At 40.5% G+C, this 22998-nt stretch overlaps 1 protein-coding gene across 3 annotated transcripts in view; it reads right to left on the bottom strand.

Annotated features, from left to right (window-relative positions):
* Positions 1-13272: 13272 nt before the first annotated feature.
* The window catches only part of nlgn3a (neuroligin 3a), a 267704-nt gene continuing 257978 nt past the window's right edge, over positions 13273-22998 (bottom strand). For all 3 annotated transcript variants that reach the window (XM_065249245.2, XM_065249243.2, XM_065249242.2), the window contains one exon: positions 13273-16688. In XM_065249245.2, coding sequence (XP_065105317.2) covers positions 15836-16688 — 853 coding nt within the window. In that variant the 3' untranslated portion in view covers positions 13273-15835. The remainder of the gene's footprint in view (positions 16689-22998) is intronic.

The raw sequence follows: 22998 nt of genomic DNA on the forward strand, positions 1-22998 counted from the left end.
TTAAAGAAACAAAGTCTGTAAGCAGTTGAGTAAAATTAGGCTACTCAGTTATTCCTTCAGACACATTCATGGTTGTACTGTATCTATTTACCGGTGTTACTTGACCCCAGTGTCGTCTTTGATACCACACAGCATTCTCATGAATATGCTTGAAAGTTATGCTGGCATTAATGAAAATGCTAAATCAGCTGGTTAAATGTTTGTTTAAAGATAACATTCAGTTTATTTTATATTCTGTATAGAGGTCTTTGAAATACATCAGTGTTGGTCTCTCTCTTTCTCTCTCTTGTTTACAGTCTCGTGTTCAGGGTGTGAAGGCACAGCAAATGATAAACAACACCTTTTTTTTCTGTGATAAACCAAACTGACACAAAAGCATAGTGTAAAACTGAACTTAAAGTAAAATTAGAAACCAAATGTGTTTTTTCACACAACATAGACAAAATATACTGTGGTACTGTGGTACATCAGATGGTGAAATCGTGGTACAATGTATGTATTCCGTGGTACTTATGTGGTCCAAAAAGAAAGGCCTACTTTAAAAAGATACTATGTTAGGACAATGTAGCTGTTGATGTGGAAAGTAAACTCTTAACACCACAAAAATAATACACACTAATATACATATCCTTGCTTAAGGGTCCCGTTCTTTGAAGCTTTGATTATAGTGCGCAATATGACATGTGTTCATGTTTCATGTTTAAAAACACTGTATTTTTCACACAATTTACTCATCTCTATAACGCTGCTTTTATTTTCCTAAAAACGGGCTGATGACTTTCTTGTTCTGTGAAGTCCCTCCTGTCATGGTTCTGCCATCTTGTCCTTTATTTAATCTAGTCTTGTGGCAGAATCATGACAGACCCATGTTTTGTGTGGGTTCACGTGGTCTTAGTATTGATTTAATGGACCACGTGTTCCCAGTGTCTTGTCTCTTTTACCCCGCTCCCTTGTCAGCCTCCTCATTATTGTTTGATTTATATCACCTGTTCCCCTCTTGATTTGTTACCCTATTTAATCCTCTTGTATTCATTGTCCTGTGCTTGTGCATTGTTTCTGTGTTACCATACCTGTGAGTACTGTGGTCTGCTGTCAAGTCTAGTGTTATCTATATCAAGTGTTTAGTCTAGGTTATTGTTAAGTGTATCCAGTTTTGTGTTTCAGTGTAGTTTGTTATCCAGTCCTGTTTAGTGTTCAATCCATCTGTTCTAAGTTATCCTGTTTATATTGTTTTGCCCCCTCGTGGGTTTTGTTTTCTGTTTTGTCTGTAAAAAGTCTTCAGTTAGTACCTCCTGTCTGCGTTTGGGTTCATCCTTCATCACCATCGTAACAGAATGCACAAGCCCGTTAAGAACCCAGCAGACTGGATGTACCGGCGCTGTGCGAGGAGAGGACGCAGTTATTCTGTGGTACTTGAACCGGGTCCCACCTGGTACGATCCTCTCCTGTTTGGACCCGGGGTCAATTCTAGGAGGGAGCCAGCCAGAACCGCTGGTCCCATCCCTTTGTCTGCCATCCCGGAGGGTCTCACCGTGGGAGTCCTGGCGCTGGAGGACCCAGCGATCACCACTCCAGTTCCTGCCAGCTCTGTCCAGCCCCCTGACCTTCGTGGTAAGCGTGAGAGGAGGGTTTCGTGGGAGTCGCCGTCCGAGGGGTCCTCTTCGGAGCCTGCTGCTCCCACCACTGTCCTCACCTCACCTGCCACCGCATCTGCACCACGCCCGAGAAAGAAGAGGAGGAGAAGGGGGTTGACCTCACAGTCGCTGCAGCCCCTGCCGTCTGCGCAGCCCCCGCTGCAGCCCCTGCCGTCTGCGCAGCCCCCGCTGCAGCCCCTGCCGTCTGCGCAGCCCCCGCTGCAGCCCCTGCCGTCTGCGCAGCCCCCGCTGCAGCCCCTGCCGTCTGCGCAGCCCCCGCTGCAGCCCCTGCCGTCTGCGCAGCCCCCGCTGCAGCCCCTGCCGTCTGCGCAGCCCCCGCTGCAGCCCCTGCCGTCTGCGCAGCCCCCGCTGCAGCCCCTGCCGTCTGCGCAGCCCCCGCTGCAGCCCCTGCCGACTGCGCAGCCCCCGCTGCAGCCCCTGCCGACTGCGCAGCCCCCGCTGCAGCCCCTGCCGACTGCGCAGCCCCCGCTGCAGCCCCTGCCGACTGCGCAGCCCCCGCTGCAGCCCCTGCCGTCTGCGCAGCCCCCGCTGCAGCCCCCTGTCACGGTTCCCGTCTTGTCTGCGCTGCCGGACGCAGCGCCCCCTGTCACTGTCACTGTCCCGGTCTCGTCTGCGCTGCCGGACGCAGCGCCCCCTGTCACTGTCACTGTCCCGGTCTCGTCTGCGCTGCCGGACGCAGCGCCCCCTGTCACGGTTCCCGTCTTGTCTGCGCTGCCGGACGCAGCGCCCCCTGTCACTGTCACTGTCCCGGTCTCGTCTGCGCTGCCGGACGCAGCGCCCCCTGTCACTGTCACTGTCCCGGTCTCGTCTGCGCTGCCGGACGCAGCGCCCCCTGTCACTGTCACTGTCCCTGTCTCGTCTGCGCTGCCGGACGCAGCGCCCCCTGTCACTGTCACGGTCCCTGTCTCGTCTGCGCTGCCGGACGCAGCGCCCCCTGTCACTGTCACGGTCCCTGTCTCGTCTGCGCTGCCGGACGCAGCGCCCCCTGTCACGGTCCCTGTCTCGTCTCCGCTGCCGGCCGCAGCGCCCCCTGTCTCACCGGCTTCTTCAGTTGCTTTCTCCCCTGCACTGTCATCCAGTTTGTCTGCCTGTTCCCCTGTTACAGTCTCCATGTCCTCCCTGAACTCTCTCCCCTACCCTGTGAGTCCTGGCTCGTCCCCTTCTGCTCCCTCATCTACCCCTACCACGCCCTGGAACCCTGCCGTGCCTCCGTTTGTACCCCTTACCAAGTCTGCATCCCCCACCAAGCCTGTTGCCTCCATGCACCCCACCAAGCCTGCCCGGACTCCTCGTCCTAAGCCCTCCACTACCCCTGAACCCAAGACTCCTTGCCCACCCAGCTCCACCCTACCTGGACTTCCTTTTGTGAACACTGTTTTGCCTCCGCCCCCCCTCCCTTGTTTGTTGTTTTTGTTATGTCACCCTAACCCTCTTGTAATTTTATCTTGTCTGCCCCTGTGTATATTTGTCATGTTTTCTTGGTGTCTGTCTATCTGTCAGTCTGTCTTGTCCCGTGTCTAGTGTTCCCCTGGGGAGCGTCTGGAAGCCGCTCCTTTAGGGGGGGATTCTGTCATGGTTCTGCCATCTTGTCCTTTATTTAATCTAGTCTTGTGGCAGAATCATGACAGACCCATGTTTTGTGTGGGTTCACGTGGTCTTAGTATTGATTTAATGGACCACGTGTTCCCAGTGTCTTGTCTCTTTTACCCCGCTCCCTTGTCAGCCTCCTCATTATTGTTTGATTTATATCACCTGTTCCCCTCTTGATTTGTTACCCTATTTAATCCTCTTGTATTCATTGTCCTGTGCTTGTGCATTGTTTCTGTGTTACCATACCTGTGAGTACTGTGGTCTGCTGTCAAGTCTAGTGTTATCTATATCAAGTGTTTAGTCTAGGTTATTGTTAAGTGTATCCAGTTTTGTGTTTCAGTGTAGTTTGTTATCCAGTCCTGTTTAGTGTTCAATCCATCTGTTCTAAGTTATCCTGTTTATATTGTTTTGCCCCCTCGTGGGTTTTGTTTTCTGTTTTGTCTGTAAAAAGTCTTCAGTTAGTACCTCCTGTCTGCGTTTGGGTTCATCCTTCATCACCATCGTAACACCTCCTTCAGAAATACGTAACAGGTTTTGATGTAGCAGCTTAGCTTGTTGTTAGCTTAGCTGGCGCCTGACGTATTCATGTGGGCGGAGTTTAGTCAAAAAACTGTTCTACTGACATCATTATTTATACTAATATAGCAACATTACACACTAAAAGGCTGTTTACACTTGGCATTAACATGCGTTTTCGTCGATTGGATCACAAATGGACGACGTTAATGCCAGGTGTAAATGGTGTTCAAAACGTTTTGAACGCGTCCACTTTCGACCACTTTCAACCACATCCAGAGGTAGTCGAAACCACTTTCGATCGGATCGCTTTGGAGTTGCGGAACGCGAATGTGGTTAAATGTGTTCGAACAGCCACACGCGACCGCCTTCTCTCTGCCCATTTATCTAATCTGAGGTATTAAACACAAATTTTACGTCTTTTTTTGACTTCTGGCGTGAACATACGGTGAACAGCGCTATTTTTAGCCTTTCATTGATAAAACCACTGCGGGTATTCTCCGTAGTTTCGTTTTGAAAGCGTAAAAGTTGCGCGATCCTATTTCATCAATTGCGCTGAAAATTCAGAGAAAGCTTTAACATACACATGTACACGTGACTAGTTGCTGAAACTGAACTCTTAAAGAAATACCTCGTCGAAAATGACAAATGTTTTGGGTTGCTATGTAATCTACTTGTTGGGTATTTTGCTTGTTATATAAATAAAATACTTTAAAATGACTTTGTTGTTATTTATTCTTCTTGGAGTTTACCGGAAGTTACATGATGACCACGAAAGCCACTTGTTTATGGTGTTAATGCTGAAACTGTCTAAATATATATGCTTGTTTATGTTGTTTATGCTGAAACCATATATATCACATATATATATATCACATATATCACATATATATATATATATATATATATATAAAACTACAGATATGCACTTCTTAGACATTATTACAGTAAATGAGCATCAAACTAAAATAAAATGTAGGGGACTTACAAGATATAGGCCTACAGACAGTTTAAACAGAGTCAGCAGTGCTCAAGTTTGATCTCTCCTACAATGACATTGATACACAGAGAAAGCCAAGTTTATTTTTACAATGCAATACAATCATTTAAAAATACCTGCATCATTGTGCTGCACTGTCTTTGCATGACGGTTTCGCTAAACAAAGAATGTAATAGCCGCTTTCAGCGTCACTTAAAGTCAGTCAGCTGCAGAGATTTGAATGTTAGTCATGCGGCACCGCAAGAACCGACAGGTGGATGACATCAAAGTACCGTGAAAGTGATTCGAGAAATTATACAGAATCTGCCAATCAATCGTTCTCGCTGTACTTTGATGTCATTTATCTGCGGTTCTTGCGGTGCCGCATAAAGACAAACTTCCCTTATAACTTTGTCAATTGCTGTCAGTAGTGATTGGTGAACTAGTGCACATGGATTTAGCGTTATGAAGGCCCCCCTCCAAGCCTTACCATCAACACAATTATGTGTCATTTTGTGCTGATTTTGTTTTAAAAGTACTGTAACAGGAACAGTCTTTCCAATAATAACATATGATGTTCCTGTTTTGGGGCAGCACATTCAGTGTTTACCAAAACTGATTGTGTTGCTTTTTTAATGTGTAGTGATTTATCATATAGTTCATGTGTATTTAATGCAACTCTTTATTAAAGTCTAGAAAATACAAGCTGAAAAATAAACTCAAGTATAGACTAACACAATGGTTCCCAAACTTTTTCAGCGTGCGGCCCCCCTTGTGTACAGTGCATTTTTTTCGCAGCCCCCCGAAAGAAAATGTATGACAAAAACAGTTTTAAAATGTAATATTTTAATTTAACAAAACATATAAAATTATACCTAGTAGTGCTGTCAGCTAGTTGGCTTATTATTAGTTAGGTTTAATTACACAGAATTCATGATAAATGAATGTATTTTATAAAATGTCATAAAACTGGGGCCTCCCTGGCACCATCTCGCGGCCCCCAGTTTGAAAACCACTGGACTAAGAGACAAATCTCTATACTCTGTTACTTAATGACAACTGAAAATAGAGCCCAAAAAACATTCCCGAATAATAATACTGAACAACACAAAGAGGAAAAATCTCATATTACTTCCTTCTGTTAAGCCGGTCTGTCAACAAAACAACACAAGTTTCTGTCAAAACAAAAGTTAAATTAATTTCTAAACATCTGATTGTCTGAAACAACAATATATATAAGACATGTGTAATATATCAAGGGTGTTTAACTGATGACACTACAAGTGGTCTTTTAATAACTGTTTAACATTCAAATATTTCTTCAAAAGATAATAAAAATACTGTATGCATCAAAAAAAGTGCAATAATAATATATTTGAAATCATTTTAAAAAAGAGCAGATTTTCCACACTAAAATGTATGAAGTAAAATAAAAACGTAATGTATTAAAGCATTTCTCTTCTCTTTGCCAAGAATGATTATTTAATATCTTTGTAATGTAAGTATCATTAAAATATGTATATAAACCCATTTATTTATATGGTACTATATAAATGTTATCGTAGGCCAGCTTTAAAGTGTATACAATGTATTCAATATATATACATTCTTCTTGATGTTAATCTCTGTTTCTTTATTTTTTTGTGTAAACATTGAGTTGGTATACTACGGTATTTTGCTGTATGCTGCCATCTGATGGCTTAGATCTGTCAATGCAGTTATTGAAAAGTAAAAACATTTTCATTAGTTTGACAACAAATGCACTGCAGATACTGGCACAAACAATCAAATACAAAATGGCGCTGCAGATACTTACACAAACAAATACAGAAACGCGTTGCAAATCCTTACAACACAATAACAGAAAAGCACTACAAGAAAAACAAACGACAACGGAAGTATTTCAGGGGGTCACAAAGTGATGCACTGGTCTGGAAAAAGGTACTTAAGTTTAGGTACTTAAGAGAGTTATTTTCAATCCAGCACTGTGTAAAAAGGGGCAAACCTTTTCAAAGAGCCTGTTGGGTTGTAATTTACTATGCTGTGCTGTGTTGTTTTACCCCTGTGAGGTCATTGCATTGTGCAGCTGTAGCAGCTGGTTTCCTTACACTATATAAGGTTAATACGATTTAAATGCATCATTAACGTGTCACGCTTGGGATTACTTCATAACATTTTAGTGCATGTGTTGTTACAGCACTGTTTAATGTATATTACAACGTGTGTGTTTGCAGTTAGCATTATACTGTATCATGTGTTCATTCATTATTTGTCTGTTCATTGAATTTTTAATACAATAATGTACCTGATCATGTTCAAAACCATTTTATGATGAATAATATTTTAAGAGTTCGAAGGCAGGACAAATGCATTTCACGTTAATTCCCTTAAACCTGAGAGTGTTTGTAAAGTCATCTGTAATTAAAGTCCAAGCAGGTTACGTTTATTATTATATATTTTATAAGGATATAAACTAGCCTAGTCTTCATTTAATTAAGTGTACTTGAACTTATTTGTCACAGTATAACTCACAGGAGACGGAGATTCAAATACAAATACAAGTTCTTTAATTCCCTGTGGCCGATGTTGTAGTTTCTCTCCCCCGGGTTGAACTTTTCAGGATAAAATGGCACATGGATGGAGCTTGGGAGGCGACCCCTGCTGCTGGGAAAGCACCCCTCCTACACCAGTGGTGAAGGCATCCATGTCCACATGAAGGAAGGCTGGGATCAGGGTGCTTTAGCAGAGGAGCGGTGCTGAGGGGGGGTTAAAGGTGGTATCAGCTTTCGGTGTCCAGCAGAAGGATTTGGGTTTCTAATCAAGGTGAGATGACTGGTGACTAGATTGTAGTTATAGATGCATCTGTGGAAAAAGTTGGTGAAGCGTGGGAGCTCTTTAATACTGGTTACAGGAGTTGGTCAGTTGGTGACAGCGTCCAGTGGAAGAACGCTCGCCAAACCCTCCTCCATTAGTCCTGGAATGCTGCCGGGGCGTTACAAAACCCCTAAGGCAAGACCAAATATTCAAGGTGGCCCGTAGGAGTAATAAAGGCAGTCTTCCCCCTCACGTTGTAGGTGCTGCGGAGATCCAAACTTGGTGAAGTAGAAGCTCCATGCAGATATTCTAAAGCTTCCAAGATGAGAAAAAGGGGATACAGAACTCGACAGTGATATTGTTGAGAGAAAGATAATCAATCCATTGCCTCAAACCCCCATCTTTCTTTGTGAAGAAGAAGAAACTAGATGCTGTAGGGGATCTAGACTGCCTGATGTTTCTCTGGTCGAGAGCCTCCTTATATATACTCATCCTTGGTTTTCTTTTTAGGGATGAGAGGATAGATATTTCCTTTGGGTACTGGCTCACCCGAAGTAGGTTAATGGTGTAGTCCTATGGGCGATGAGGTGGTAATCTTGGGGCAGAACACAGAGTAACAGTCATGGATGTCTGTCGTTCAATGTTTTATTGGACTTTCTATAGAGATAAAGCATAAGGCAATGGTTCTCAGTCCTGGTCCTTGACCTCCACTGCTCTGCATACTTTGTATATCTCCCTTATTTATTCAAATCATCAGCAATTGAGCGAAGTCTATCAGATAAGAGAGACATACAAAATGTGCAAAGCAGTGCAAAATTTGAGGTTATAATTATTAATAGACATCAATTTTATCCAAAAACTTCATGACAGTGGGAGACAAACTGTGAGTAAGGCACCTGCTTGTTGCCATAATGTCTCGACCCATTGTAGAAGATGTATAAGATCCTGGCTTGCTCTGTGTGGAAAAGGTGAGGCCTCATGTCGAGAGCCAGCGAGCATTGAAGAAGAAAGCTGTTGCAATCCTCCGCCGAGTCAGAGTAGGAGTGAAGGTAAGTGGTGTGCTTATATGTGTGCTGGGTGATTACGTGATGTTGTGCAGGTGGTGGTAATTAAAACTTGGGTTACGGTGAACAGGGGTTTTTGTGTGTGGGTAGAGCCAGGCGTTTCTATGACCAACAAAACCTTATTGTAACGTGTTAAAGAAAACAAACAGAAAAAAAATCATAGCAGCAACTGTTTTATCACGATTGACCTTAATTTGCATACAATCAACTACTTCATTATTTTCTTTTATAGAAGAAGAATAAGAAAAATCCTCAGGCAGACAATCTCTTTATTATCAGACTCAAATAAATCTAAAAGCTCTGATATGGTTATGATTCAGACATGATGAAACATCTGTTTTCTGCAGCTAGTTTAAATGAGTGTCTGAACATTTTAATGTAATATCACAGACAGAAAATGATGCATCCATGTAATTCAAGTAAATGTAAATTTATAATGTGCATTACTGTAGATGTATTAAAAGCTTTGCAAGACCAGAAATTGTAACAGCACAGTAATTGTTTTGTTTTTAACCAGTAAAACTAAAACTAAATAAATGTACTTTTGAATTAAAAATAGGATAATTTATTACATTTTGTATTATCAGATAATTTCTCCTGAATGCCAAGAAAGTCGATTATTTTACCCGACTGGAGCAGAAATCTTACAACCTTTATTAAATGTTATGCTTACAAGAAAAACTACTTATCAATAAGGTAAGATAAAATAAGTCAAAAATAAGGATTAAAAATACAGTTTTTTATATAGAAAGTGCATGGGAGGCAGAGAAGCTGATGAAAGTGCTGAGAAATAGTTTGATTTATGACTGTAAGAGAAGTACTTAAGACAAAGTAGAGAAGATGTGATGCAGCCTAAAGTCATTTACTGAACGGCAGATTTTGCGCTCACGAGAACAAAGCTACAATCAAATAACTTCACTGCACAGCCGAAAAACTCATTTAATGACATACTTATGCTTATTCTCCAAGTTAAATGTGACACACGACTACTTTAGTCAGTAGATATTGAAGCAGGTGTCTATCATGTGGCCTCAAGGGTCTTATCTGAGGAAACCCTACTGCTCCCGTGAGACCCCATCACAATCTTCCCTATCTTCAGTCAAGGATCAAAAGCTGATTATAAGGAATGATACTGTAAGTCAGCTGCCATCTAAACATGCTTTAACACCCACAGAAGTAATAAACCCTCTCATCTGATGATGACTCAAGATTATTGTCTAATTCAAGCCCAGTTTTTTTTTCAATTGATTGACTGAGAGCTTTTCACCTCATTCTAATCTACATTGATGCAAACTGATCAGATAGTTAAAGTTGGACTGATACTATTATATAAAACATTACTATTTGAAGCAGGGTTAGCATTGCTTTTGTAGGGTGAACCCTGCTTTGCAGTGCTGAACGTGTGAAGGGTTAGAATGTCATGACTGAAAAACTGAACAGTACCTCCTGTCACAAGCTGTGTACAGAAATTTGAAGTAAAAAGATATCACGGGAGGCTTAAAACAGCCATGAAAGCTTAACACTGCATCCTGTTGTGATGTGGAAGCACAAGAAAATCGGTTATTTAAGCGGCAGTGTGCTATATTTATTCAGTAAATTTCAGTGGCCAGAGGGGAATATAATCTTATTTATGACATGTAACTTTCATGACTTTTATTTTGGTACTAATTATTGTCTATGGGTGTTTACCAATCATACAGGTTTATGGGTTTCCTCATGTACTCTTGTTTGAACTGCTTTGAAGTTTTTTTTAACAATCCCTGTCATGACTATTTTCTAAATCGAAACATAAAGTCACGTCATTTGAGAACAAGCTGTGATGTCATAAGTACGACAATTAAAGTTTACACTACTAAGGAGAACATATAATCAATCATATCGTCGCTGCCCGATAAAACTCACGTATGTCCAAAACGTTTACTTTTCAGGAAGTGAAAAAAACACAGTATTTCAAAAGCAGTTGAATTAGGGTGGCCATTCGTGCCAGTTCCGAAGGACACGTCCCGAACATGTTTTCGGGTTCGTTCTCCGGAAGTCGCGTTGGTCGACTGCATACGTCATCAAGGTTTAATATTTCGGGTTTAATTTCAGAAAAGCAACCATTACATTTCAAGTTAAGAATGAAACTACAATGATTGTACGTCTTAAAAGAAATAAACCTTAATTTTCTAATGTATTTTAACTGAAATGTGAGAACCTCGATGACGTATGCGGTCAAGCAACGCGACTTTCAGAGAAATAAGTTTTGTAGTTTTGAAGATAGTTTTGATGCAAGATATGATCTTGGTTTTTGCGTTACGCCATTGGTCAGTTTGACTTTTCAGTCTTTTTCAGTCATAACTGCTGACACCGCACATCTAAAAATAACAACATTAACCCAGGGTTAAGGAATGTACAGTGTGAAACATCAGATTATACATTTCAACGGTTATACCTTAATCCCTGTTAACCATTTTTAGTGTCAAAAGCCCTGGGGTCTCATTTATTAACTGTGCGTTTGAACAGATGTGTGCGTAATGAGTGCGTAGGCACAATTTTACACAAAGTGTGGATTAACAAACTTATAATCTATATACTTATATATATAGAAATGTGTGTAAGGGTCTTCACGGGTCCACTTAAATTTGAAAACACGTGGTCCGGCCTGAGACCAGAGCGGGTTCGGGTCTAAAAGTTTCATGTGTGGTTCGGACATGGGTCGGGTGTAATTTAAAATGAATGTGTTTTTGCCAAACAGACCCGAACTATCTCGCATGTGTGCATCAAATCCTTTTCAAACCTCTCCTCTGTTTGCCAAAGCGCTTGTGACATTGTGTGGGTGGTGATAGATTAATTTTCATTGAGCCAGACCTGGCAACAATTTGAATGTATATTTCAGGGGTTACCTTGGTGTCATCGTCAGATAACAAATGAAAATAAATGAAGCAGCGGGCCAAATTGATTGTGAAGCAACCGGGGTTTCTTTCTATCTGACTGGTGTGTGCAGGGCTGCAGACTGCACATACATCGGTGCCGTTTACATTCGAGTCCAGTCAGGTTAAAAAAAATGCCATTGGGTTGGGTCGTCCTCGGGTCAAATTTTTTCGGGTGTGTCTCGGATTGGGTCTTGTTAAAAAAAAAAAAAAAAAAAAAAAAAAAAATTGGTGTCTAACCCTATAAAATAAAGCTGCAACAAATGCTTGACACAGTACAATGGCTTATCTTGCGTTATTGGAAGACTTGGCAAACCATGCCCTCCACAGGTAGCACATTTTCAAAGATTGCACCGAAGATGCGGCTGTCCAAGGGAGAAAGTTTATCAACATTATTATAAACATTATAATTATAGCCTAGTATTTGATTATAGCCTACATGATTATTGAGTACGAGTGGTTTCAGTTTCGTACATTTAGAATTTTTTTTGGATACAAACATTTTTGTTGAATCATGAATGTTCGTGAAAACATCCGTGCACACTTCTCAAGCACATAACTGTGTGTACGCATGCTTAGCAGTGGCGGCCAGTGACTTCTTTTTTCGAGGGCGCTTGATGCGAAGTTCATCACAACATGTATGTAGCCCGTCATGTGTGTGGTTCCTTTCAAAATATGTGTTCTGCGCATCAAGTGATCCTATGTGCATCATGTGTCTCGTCAAAATAATTCCTGCTGCAGATGCATCTAAATGGTTTATGACACAAGAGACGCTCGCATTTGCCATATACTCATATAATCGTAATCAAAGTTTACTGTTAAGAGAGTGTCTTGTGTGTATTTTGTGAACGTGAGCGTCTCTTTTATCATAAACGGTTTTGACGCATGTGCAGCAGGCGCTTATTGTGACAAAACACGTCATGCACACAGGATCTCTCGATGCACAGAACACTTATTTTGAAAAAAGGAACCACACCCGACACTCCTAACACTTATTTTGAATTAGCGCCCCTCGGATGAGCAGTCACAAGCCGCCACTGATGCTTAGTGAATGAGAAGACCAATGATAGATGTAGACAGTTGACTTTTAGGGACAAACTACCTGTAGCAGGAAACCATTTCCATTTAGCAGACGCTTTTATCCAAAGCAACTTAGGAAACACAAGTGATTTGTCATATAGAGGCAATAATAAAACAAGTGCTTATATCAAGTTATAAGTTTTGATATCCCGTAACAATACCTGTTGAGAGAAAGAGATAGAACAACATGTATGTATTTATTTATTTATTTTAAAGGTTTTTTTACTTGCTATTTTTTATATTAATTATCATGCAATATTGTAAATGTTTGATTTAGTTTTTTGGTGTTTGTGGTTACTGTATGTGAAAAAACAACAACCAACTTTCAATTATAAAAATGTGTCTGTAAATGCTTAAATTTACATAAATTACAATTAATAAATAATGTAAATAAAAAAGGAAAATAGAAAAGCAGTCAACATCAGTGTTGGGGTAATGCATTACAAGTAACGTGCATTACGTAATAATATTACTTTTCTAAAGTAACGAATAAAGTAACGCATTACTTTATAAATGTATACATTAATATTTGAGCTACTTTTTTAAAAAAGTAATGCGAGTTACTTTTCAGTTTAATTCATTCAATTTAGAAATAAAATAATGTACTGAATTAAATTGAACAAATCCGACTGAGCGGGAACAGCTTGAGTCAGAAATGATGATGGCAGGCCTGAGTTTGACATTTTTGCGATCATAAAAAAACACCTGCAAGGCCTGAAAGAGATCAAGCCTCAGCCAAGTAAGAAAAAGTAACGCAAAAGTAACTTAAAAGTAACGCAAGCATTACTTACCATGAACAGTAACTAAGTAACGCAATTAGTTACTTTTTTGGGGAGTAACTTAATATTGTAATGCATTACTTTTAAAAGTAACTTTCCCCAACACTGGTCAACATTTCCTTATATTAACTTGTGTCCTGGTGTGTGTGTAAGTTTAGGTCAAACATGAAGTCGGTATGTATAGAAGACCAAAGCCTGAGCTGAAGCTGTTGTTAATGTCTAACAGCCTGACAGCTTTAACAAATGACAGAAGGCATTTAAAGTGCACCGCCTCTTAGTAACCCACCTTGAAATTTAAATAGGAGTTTATGGCTTTATGCCGTTTTCCATCTGGGATGTTGATATATTTCTTCTTTATAGCTTGGGTTTTTAACTTAACTGTCAGCTGTTCTGAAAATGCAAGCGTTTGGTTTGCAGGTGTTTAACTCAGCACAAGAATTCTCCCAACATACTGCAACCCAATTACAAATCCTTAGATTTGATCTGCAGGTGTGTGATTATCAACAGAGAAGATCATTTACTGTGTTATACACACCTGTCTCTGGTTTTATCACAGTTTATTGTGGGATCTCTGATTCGTTCATTCATCCGATTAGCATTTTTACGAATAGGACGAAGTTAAATACAAATCAGTGCAGCTTTGACAAAATCAAGTATTAGAAGATAAATGAACAGTTGAGGGGTGTTTCTAAAATAACAATATTCCTCCCCATACCACCATTATGGTTTTGCAAGGCTGTGATGTAAAAAGAATAAAAGGCCTTTCTATATTTCCAACACAGCTTAATAAATCATCGGAGGAATGAAAATTGCATTCATCAAAATCATTTCATCCAACGTTAAAAGCTTTTGATTGTTTTTTTTTTCTTTTGCTTGCTAATGGTCGACTCATACAGCAGCGTGAAGGCCTAGATTAAATAATAACTGTCATTAAACCTTCATAAATATCAATCAACACAATGTACGTCTGGTTCATTTAAATAAAAAATCGTTTTTCAGAAACCATTTCTTCTCCAGTTTTATGGTTTAATTTGGCACATGGCACAATCAGCATGTATACATCTGGTATACATAAATAAATATTAAATATATTTATACATAAATATACATATAGAGCTATTAAAAAGACACTTGTTGTGGCCTCAGATTATGGTGTCGAGGATAAAACTAGTACAGATGCTAACTTGCTCTGCCTTGCTCTGTATATTGGTGCTTTCAGCCTAATATCTGCTCATTTACACGTTCAGGTCAATCTTCATAAAAGCCCTATACATATATGTATGTATTCCCATATTTATATATATATTTAAGGAAACACAGGTCTACACTGACGGATTATTCAGTGTGTCGAGGCCACTGTCTCCAATCGAGAAAAACGCTTACAAAGTCAAATGGAGAATCATGTCTGTTAGTTCAGTTCAATCTTAAGCTATTGTTTTCTCTTGCATGTAAAATAATAGACTTTTATTTTGTAATTCTTAAGCAAAATTAGACATATGTAACTTTTTAAAAATAACAAAAAGGTTCTATATCGCAAAGACAGACGACCATAGACGCAGTTGAAACACTATTTGTGGTAAACAAAATCAATGCGATGGTAAAGAACCCCCAGCCCCCCCGCCCCACCCTTATCACACGAATATTCAACAACAAAAAATGATGGCAAGAGGAAATCAAATGTACACACGCGCACGCACACACACACGCACGCACACACACACCGAACAGTGGTGTTGTGATTGTTGGCTGTACGTGTGCATTTCATGAAGTTCCCATTTTTGTTGTAAAAGATGCAAAACAGTTACAGTAAGTTTAAAAGTCTCTAGTCTTGTCCCATGGCAAAGTTTTAAACTGAAAAAGGATTCTCAGTGGAACCAAGAAAAGAAGTTAAAACATCACGTGTGAAGTTATGAAAATGCTCTGCTGTTACTGTTTCAATTCCCTGTTTTCCACGTTTCCTGGAATCCCAGTCAGATCGCAACACAAAAACTCATCTCAGGGATAGATCATTGAATAAAGAGAAAGAAAACAAGCTCTTCATAAGGCATTTAAAAGATAATGAAAAGCGATATGATGTAGATGGCACTGTTTTCAAACTTGTTTCCCACAAAAGATTGTGATGGGAAATAAAATGCACTTTCCTTTGTTTTTATTTTTTTTGTTAATTATTCAAGAAAAAGTGATCGCCCCGTTTGCCAGGTTCTGCTTAAAAAGGCGTTTTTCTTTTAAAATGATGATTAGAAAAAATACTGCTTGAAACGTTCGCCCCTTTTCAAAGAGAGCAGTTTTGTTTTGGCAGGTTTGCACATCTTGACATCTGGAAAGAACTTCTTTCACTCGTTTACTCATATGTTTGTGTTTCCTTCAATGTCCCTATTCCTCTCCGCTCGGCGTGACGTAAAACCCGAAACCTCTCGCCCCCTCCTTTATCTGGATCTTCGTAAAGCTATACACGCGTGGTCGAGTGGGAATGCGGCAGGCCGGTGGAGTTGAAGCCGGCTGTGAAGGTGTTGTACGGATGTAGGTTAGGCATTCCCACCAGCGAGTTGGGAATCATGGTTATGGTGTTCGGCGTCATGAGCGGGATATCATCCGGCGAGCGGCGCAGAGTCAGCGTGTAGTCGGGAAGCGAGGCCAGCCGGAGCGGGTCGCCGGGCGGCCCAGCGTCACACTCGTGGTGCGACTGGTTGACCTGCAAAGACATGATCTCCTCCTCGGGGCCGTGCCGGTTGACGTCGTTGCCGGTGGCGGATCGGGGCGGGCTGGGCTGCGGGTGCTGTTCCTGCCGACGTTTGTCCTTGCGGTAGTACAATGCGGCGAATGCCAGAACGTTGAGGAATAAGAGCGAAGCCCCGACTGCGATAGTCACGCTCAGCTCGGTCGAGTAATCCCGCGGGTTCTCCACCAACAGAGGTCCTGGTTCCTCTTCTCCGTTCCACTGTTCCTTCCCGCTTTCGCTGTTGTAGGCCGGAGACATGGGAGGTCGTTTGGTGTTGAACGGCCAGGCCTTTCTGTTGGGCTGCTTGGTGGAAAGGGAATTTTGAGTCGTCTCAGGTGGTGGCACTTTGGTGGTGGTGGAGGTGTAGTGAAACATATCATGTAGGTTGTACAGATGAGGGACCAGGTGCTTCCAGAAAGCCACTTTAGTGGCACGGTAGTGATCCCGGACGCGTGGCTTCAGTCCGATGTGCAGGTACAGCTGGTCTTGAGGATTGTATTTAGACCAGGCCACCTCTTCGAAGCGATTGGCTTTAGTGTGGATGAACTTCGTATCCTGAGGCACTGGCTTATTGGGATCCCTGCAAAACAAATACAAGGTAAATTAATAAATGCAGGGGCAGATCTAGGGCCTGGAGGGGCACTTCAGACCCCCGGTCTGTCATCTTAACCCCTAGCAACCCCTAGTCTTCATTTTGTCGGACACTTCACAAGTTTGCATTAACGTGTAGTTGATAAGGAATGAGATAAAGCACATTTGGCGTGCTGTCCGAGGGGAGGGCTCCGAGCTCGGAATTTCAGCCCTCTTTAACTGGGATAAATGAAACTAGATGAGAGTGATGTGATGAGGTGGAGGAGGGATGCTGGAAAAATCTGTCTCGGGACAGAGGTGAGGGACGGCTATTTAAAGGCACCTCTTTGCGCTGTTTGGTTGGATCACATGACCATGCTCCTCCTGAAAAAGTTTGATCAGATTCATGTGTTTCTGACAATCAAACCTAAAACCTCAGGATTGCCAGAGACTCGCTCGACGAGTTAATCCACAAAAACATGTATGAACATGCTGTTTAATTTGTTTTTTGTTACTTTATTATCTTGATCAGTCTGAGTACACAAACACACACCCGTCACATCCACAGCCATTCTTCAACTTTAAAACTCGAAATCTAGCTAGTCTTGTGTCCGCAGACGCTACCTCAAAATCATAATTTTCCATTTCTCCCCTGCGTGACGTTACATTACAGCTCGTATCTCAAAGCACCTTCGCCTGCTGGGCTTCAAGCATCCCTGGCTCACTCCGTATAAGGGAACGAAATGGGCCGAAGGCTTTTAAAGCAAAATACAAATGAATAAATCAACAGCTTAGATGTGCTTCAGGATGCAACTTGTTTTTGATAAAACAACAGCAGTGCATCCATTCCGTTAATTGCTTTGGGAAAGGAGTGCAGATTGCATTAACAGCGAGTGTGCTGATAGAAAGTGGACCATATTAATCTAAACGCTAAAGGGAGGGACGCTGGCATAGGGCCCTTGTGTTATAATACATGATGGCCTCCAGGGGTCACTGTTTCCCCAATTAGCAAAGTGGCCTTCAGTCTCCTTTCTATGGCATATTGATTTATCATCTGTATTAACATATGGCACATGAAGAATCACACATCTACTTGTTGTCTTATAGCACAGAAGATTCAGACAATAGCAGAATGCACAAGAGGACAGCTTGATAACAAGTCTGGTCATCCGGCTCATGCAAAAAAGTCTTTATTTAACTGAGACAGCTATTCAGCGTATCATCTCAATGGTAGCTGCCCGTCTCAAGCATGCAACCTGCACACTGCTCTCTTTGCTGAAGGGCACACATAACTTATCGACTCAATCAACTCTTAAATGCCATGTGACTCACCTGCTGTGGGACAACAACATGCTGACTGGTACAACCCAACCTTCACCCAACCTTAGACTCATCTGTCACTAATAAAGCAAGATTGTGTGATTCTAATGGGAAAATTAGCAACACAAATGTTGCAGGTTTGATCTAAAGTCTCTTCACTTCCTCTCTGTTGCGAATGTACCTTACTGTGGAAAGTGTTTATGTAGGGAGATCATACGTGCCATTCTTTCCGGACGTGTCCTGGCCAGGATTTCGGTGCGTCTTCCGGACGTCTGATTTGTTGACGGCATACGCCATTCAGTTGAACATAAGACATACAATTGTAGTTTCATTCTTACCTTAAAATGTAACTGTTACTTTTCTGTAATAATAATAGTAATCCTCGTTGACGTATGTGGCCGATAAATACGACTTCCGGAAGACGCACCCGAAATCCCCGTCCGGGAAGAATGGCACGTATGGTCACCCTAGTTTATGTTGCTGATCGGACCGAGCGTAGTGCTAGCAACACCAAGGTTATCGGATGTACAAGACATTAAATGCATTGTAAGTCTATCATCTGTAAATCCTATGTATAAATGCAAACCAAAACTTTAACAATGGCAAAGAGTTTTAGTCCTTTCGTTTAGTAAATTTTCTACATGTTGTGGTTCACAAACATTTCAGGGAAAAGACTACCAATGTTTTCTCTGTTTTCTCAGGATTGAGATTATATGAAACCTCTCTGAGTTTGTGAGCAAAAAAATGCCATATTATGATTAATATCAATCTTTTTGTGGTAAATATAAATCACATTTGTGCAAGTTTGTTCTGCAGATCTGAGGAAGGACCCTATCATAGCAGCATCATACATCAAACTAATAACATCTAGATAGGATGTAGGGGTGTAACTTTGGTTTGAGAAGTGGGGGGACCCACAAAATGTTTTTGACTGGAATCTCATTCCCTGCATTTACATACGTTTAGGGACTATGGTGATACAAAATACAGGAAATAATTAAGTTAATTATAATAATAAATTCTGCCAAGAAGAATATGCAACTAAACTATGTACAGTATAAGATCTATTTGTGGTTTACTGTTTTCTACATAAAATCATCCTATATAATGTAAAGAACATTCTGTATAAATATAACCTTGATATTTTTTATATTGACTGAGTAATGTCATGGCAGCGATTGAAATCAAAGTGAAATTAATACTTGGAATCAAATTGTGATGCAAAAAGATTTGAGACTTTAGTCTGATTTTCACAGGCAGAGTCTCAGTGACATACTGCATACTTACACACATCAATAAAATTGCAACATTTAAAGATAGTAAACAACAACAATACGTCTTTTCTAGAAATTTACCTTCTGCCTTAAATAAGACTGGGTCAAAAAATCCTTGACTAAAGCATGTATAGCTTAGCTTTATTATCATCATTATTCTCATTATTCATAAGGTGAATACCAGGTTTAACACACTAGTAGCTTCAGTAAAGCAAAAATTATTTTGAAATGTAGAGGACAACTATAGCAGATAACAGCATTTCGAATGATTTCTTAAAGATGAGAAGCTTTAATAGACATTACTGGACAAGTTTAGCCTTCGCTGCGTTTCTTTCTCATTACAAACAACTCCATTCTTGGATGCATAAAAATACTTCCTTGGCATATTGTGTTACAAAACATTGGGGTGTGTAACTAATAGGACATGTCCCCCATCCCCTGTGGAATTACGCTCCTGATTACACGCGGTAATATTTGCAGTCCAATTCAAACACATTAATTAGCAATGCTGACATCGTGGGCATGCACGTCAAATGTCTGGGGCGATACATTTGTTTCAACCTGCTTGTTACTTTAAAATGCTTGTCATGCAATATCCACTTCTCGTCGCATGGTTGTAGTATTTTTTTTTACTAAATACTTACTATAAATACGTGAAGAAGAACCACCGGAAGCGTTTGATATTTTGAGCTTTGGAGTTTTTGAAAATGTTGTGATCATACCTACATTAATACTTAATCCTTCTTTTATTCAACTACCTCTTTTACAAATAATAATATTTAAAACAATTACTAATTTTAAGGATTAGTCAATTTTCTTAAAAAAAAAAGAAAAAAATCCAGATAATTTACTCACCACCATGTCATCCAAAATGTTGATGTCTTTCTTTGTTCAGTCGAGAAGAAATTATTTTTTTTGAGAAAAACATTCCAGGATTTTTCTAATTTTAATGGACTTTAATGGACCCCAACACTTAACACTTAACTCAACACTTAACAGTTTTTTTCAATGGAGTTTCAAAGGACTCTAAACGATCCCAAACTAGGCATAAGTGTCTTATCTAACAAAACGATTGTCATTTTTGACACGAAAAATAAAAAATATGCTCTTTTAAAACACAACTTCTCGTCTTCCTCTGGTCCTGAAAAGCGCCAGCGCGACCTCACGTAATTGCGTAATGACGTAGAAAGGTCACGTGTTACATATATGAAGCGAACATTTGTGGACCATTTTAAACAATAAACTGACACAAAGACATTAATTAGTATCATTCCACATACAAAAACGTTGGAACGGTCCTCTTTCTGTAACCTCTTGATGTGATGACGTTTTGTGTGAGGTCGCGCTGGCTCATCACAGGACCAGAGATAGAAGAGAAGTTGTGGTTTTAAAGAGCATATATTTTTTTTTGTCAAAAATGACAATGGTTTCGCTAGATAAGACCCTTATGCCTCGTTTGGGATTGTTTAGAGTCCTTTGAAACTCTGTGGAAAAAAACTGTTAAGTGTTGGGTTCTATTAAAGTCCATTAAAATGAGAAAAATCCTGAAATGTTTACCTCAAAAAAAAAAAAAAAAACATAATTTCTTGTTGACTGAACAAAGAAAGACACCAACATTTTGGATGACATGGTGGTGAGTAAATTATCTGGATTTTTTTAAAGAAAATTGACTAATCCTTTACGTCTTACTAAATGTTATAATGTACAAGGCATTTTGTGTATCGCAGATCTTTGCTATGCAACCTGTGCAAAACATTGACCACATCTGAGAGAGCCGTATGAAAAAAACATCTCATTGCTTTTAGGTTTCCTTTGCACCGCAGTCTAGGTTTGGGCAAGCAGAGAGGCAAATTAAGATAGGATGAATGTCAACTCTGAAGCAGATAAATAACTGTTTTTATTAGGCTGGTAATGATCCGCGATGAATATTGGCAGCCGGTCTATGATGACTTTGTAGCTGAATATCAGTAATTAAGTTTCAAAGAAGCAGACGGCGGAGGTAAGGTCATATCGATCCGACTCGCTGCAACATACCAGTGAACTGGATATCAATGTCGCAGCAGCGGTGCGGTGTATATGAATTCCTGCTGCGTGGCGTGTGAGCCGCAGTCGGTGGACCCGAGGCGTTCGCTTAATAAGAAAGACTGGAATCTCAATATCACCCCACGCTCTAATAATGGTCAATCAACCGCCTTGCACGACACAGCATATTGATGATATGTGAAGTGCAGTGGGTGGGCCTAAAATGCGGCTGAATGCTGATCAGAGGTCAGTCTTGATGTTTTATACCTGTCGAAAGAAGAAACGCTGTTGATGTGCGGTTAAAAGGCGTATTTGATGTGAATTTTTTTGTGAAATATTGCATAGGTTAAGAAGTAGTGGTGTGTATTAAAGCGAGTTGAATGATTTTGGTTTGTAAGATAACAAAGGGGATAAAACATACAGGGATGGTTCCTGGACAGCGTTTATTCTGGTTGCAGATTAAAATGCATGTTTGAGGTGCCTTATTTTAAATACATCTTGGATGAGGGAATTAATTAATGTTTTATTACTTGTACGTTTGATCACATTATTTTATGCCATCACAATGAAGCTTTTGTTTTCTTAGTTTCTAATTCATGTAAAGCAGCTTTGGAATAATGAACAATGTTCTGATGGCCCATTCATCCTACGAACACACGTATCAGTTAGCTCTGTGTTTGTGTCTGTGTACACGTGAGAGAGTTTAAATCAATGGAGTCAATGAATTAGCTGATAGCATTCTGTCTGATTCCCCACTTAAAGTGACTCCTAAGCTAATGGGATGTTTCTGGATGGTTCAGGCCACTTGAGTTTACTCAGTGAAGCGACACTTCAGTTTCTATCTGTGCTTCTTATTTAGATATCAGGACCTGAGAGGAAACTTTACAGTTATCCAAAATATCATCCAAACACTGAATGCAAAGTCTTACTTCAGCTGTGTTTATTACCTGCAAAATAAAGCTGGATAAAATATCACAGTGGTAATATTCACTATGTTATTTAAAGCTGCAGTTGGTAACTTTTGCTTCTCTATCCCTATCTCTTTTAGTGACCTAAAAATCCAAGTTCTTTACGGTTATTTTTTACGTGGTTTGAAGTCAAATGAATTTCCAATGAAATCGTATTGGAGAGCTTGAATTATAAATCATTATTATAAACTTGCAACTATATAAGAAAGTAAAATTTTGTTATTTGGCATCAGGTAATTGGGATAGATTTGATTTTTACACAATTTTGCAATCTTGCCAAGCCCGAGAGCAAGCAAGTTGCCTGCACACCGACAACCGTACTACTGTATATTTATAAAATGTAACATCCTGCTGTTTAGACCCAAACATTTTGGGCCCTATCTTGCACCCAGCGCAATTGACTTTGTCAGTGACGCATGTATCATTCGTATTTTGCACCGGCGCACAGCGGGTTTTTCCCTCCACAGACGCACGTCGGCAAACTAGGGAATGAACTTGCGCTCCCTGGGCGGTTCAGCGCAAAAAAGGAGGCGTGTTGCGGCGCAAACCATCCCTGATGCTATTTTGCAGTTTCAAAAAACAATTGCGCCACTGACCAGAAAAAAAAAAGTTTAAAGTCAGTGGCGCGTTGCGCGTGGTTCATTATGCTATTTTAAGGGCGCATGCTTGACCATAATGTATAGCGTGCACAACGCGCACACACTTTGCTTATCTAATCTACACAGATGCAACAGTT

Source organism: Paramisgurnus dabryanus, chromosome 16, assembly GCF_030506205.2.
Source record: "Paramisgurnus dabryanus chromosome 16, PD_genome_1.1, whole genome shotgun sequence".
Lineage (NCBI taxonomy): Eukaryota > Metazoa > Chordata > Actinopteri > Cypriniformes > Cobitidae > Paramisgurnus > Paramisgurnus dabryanus.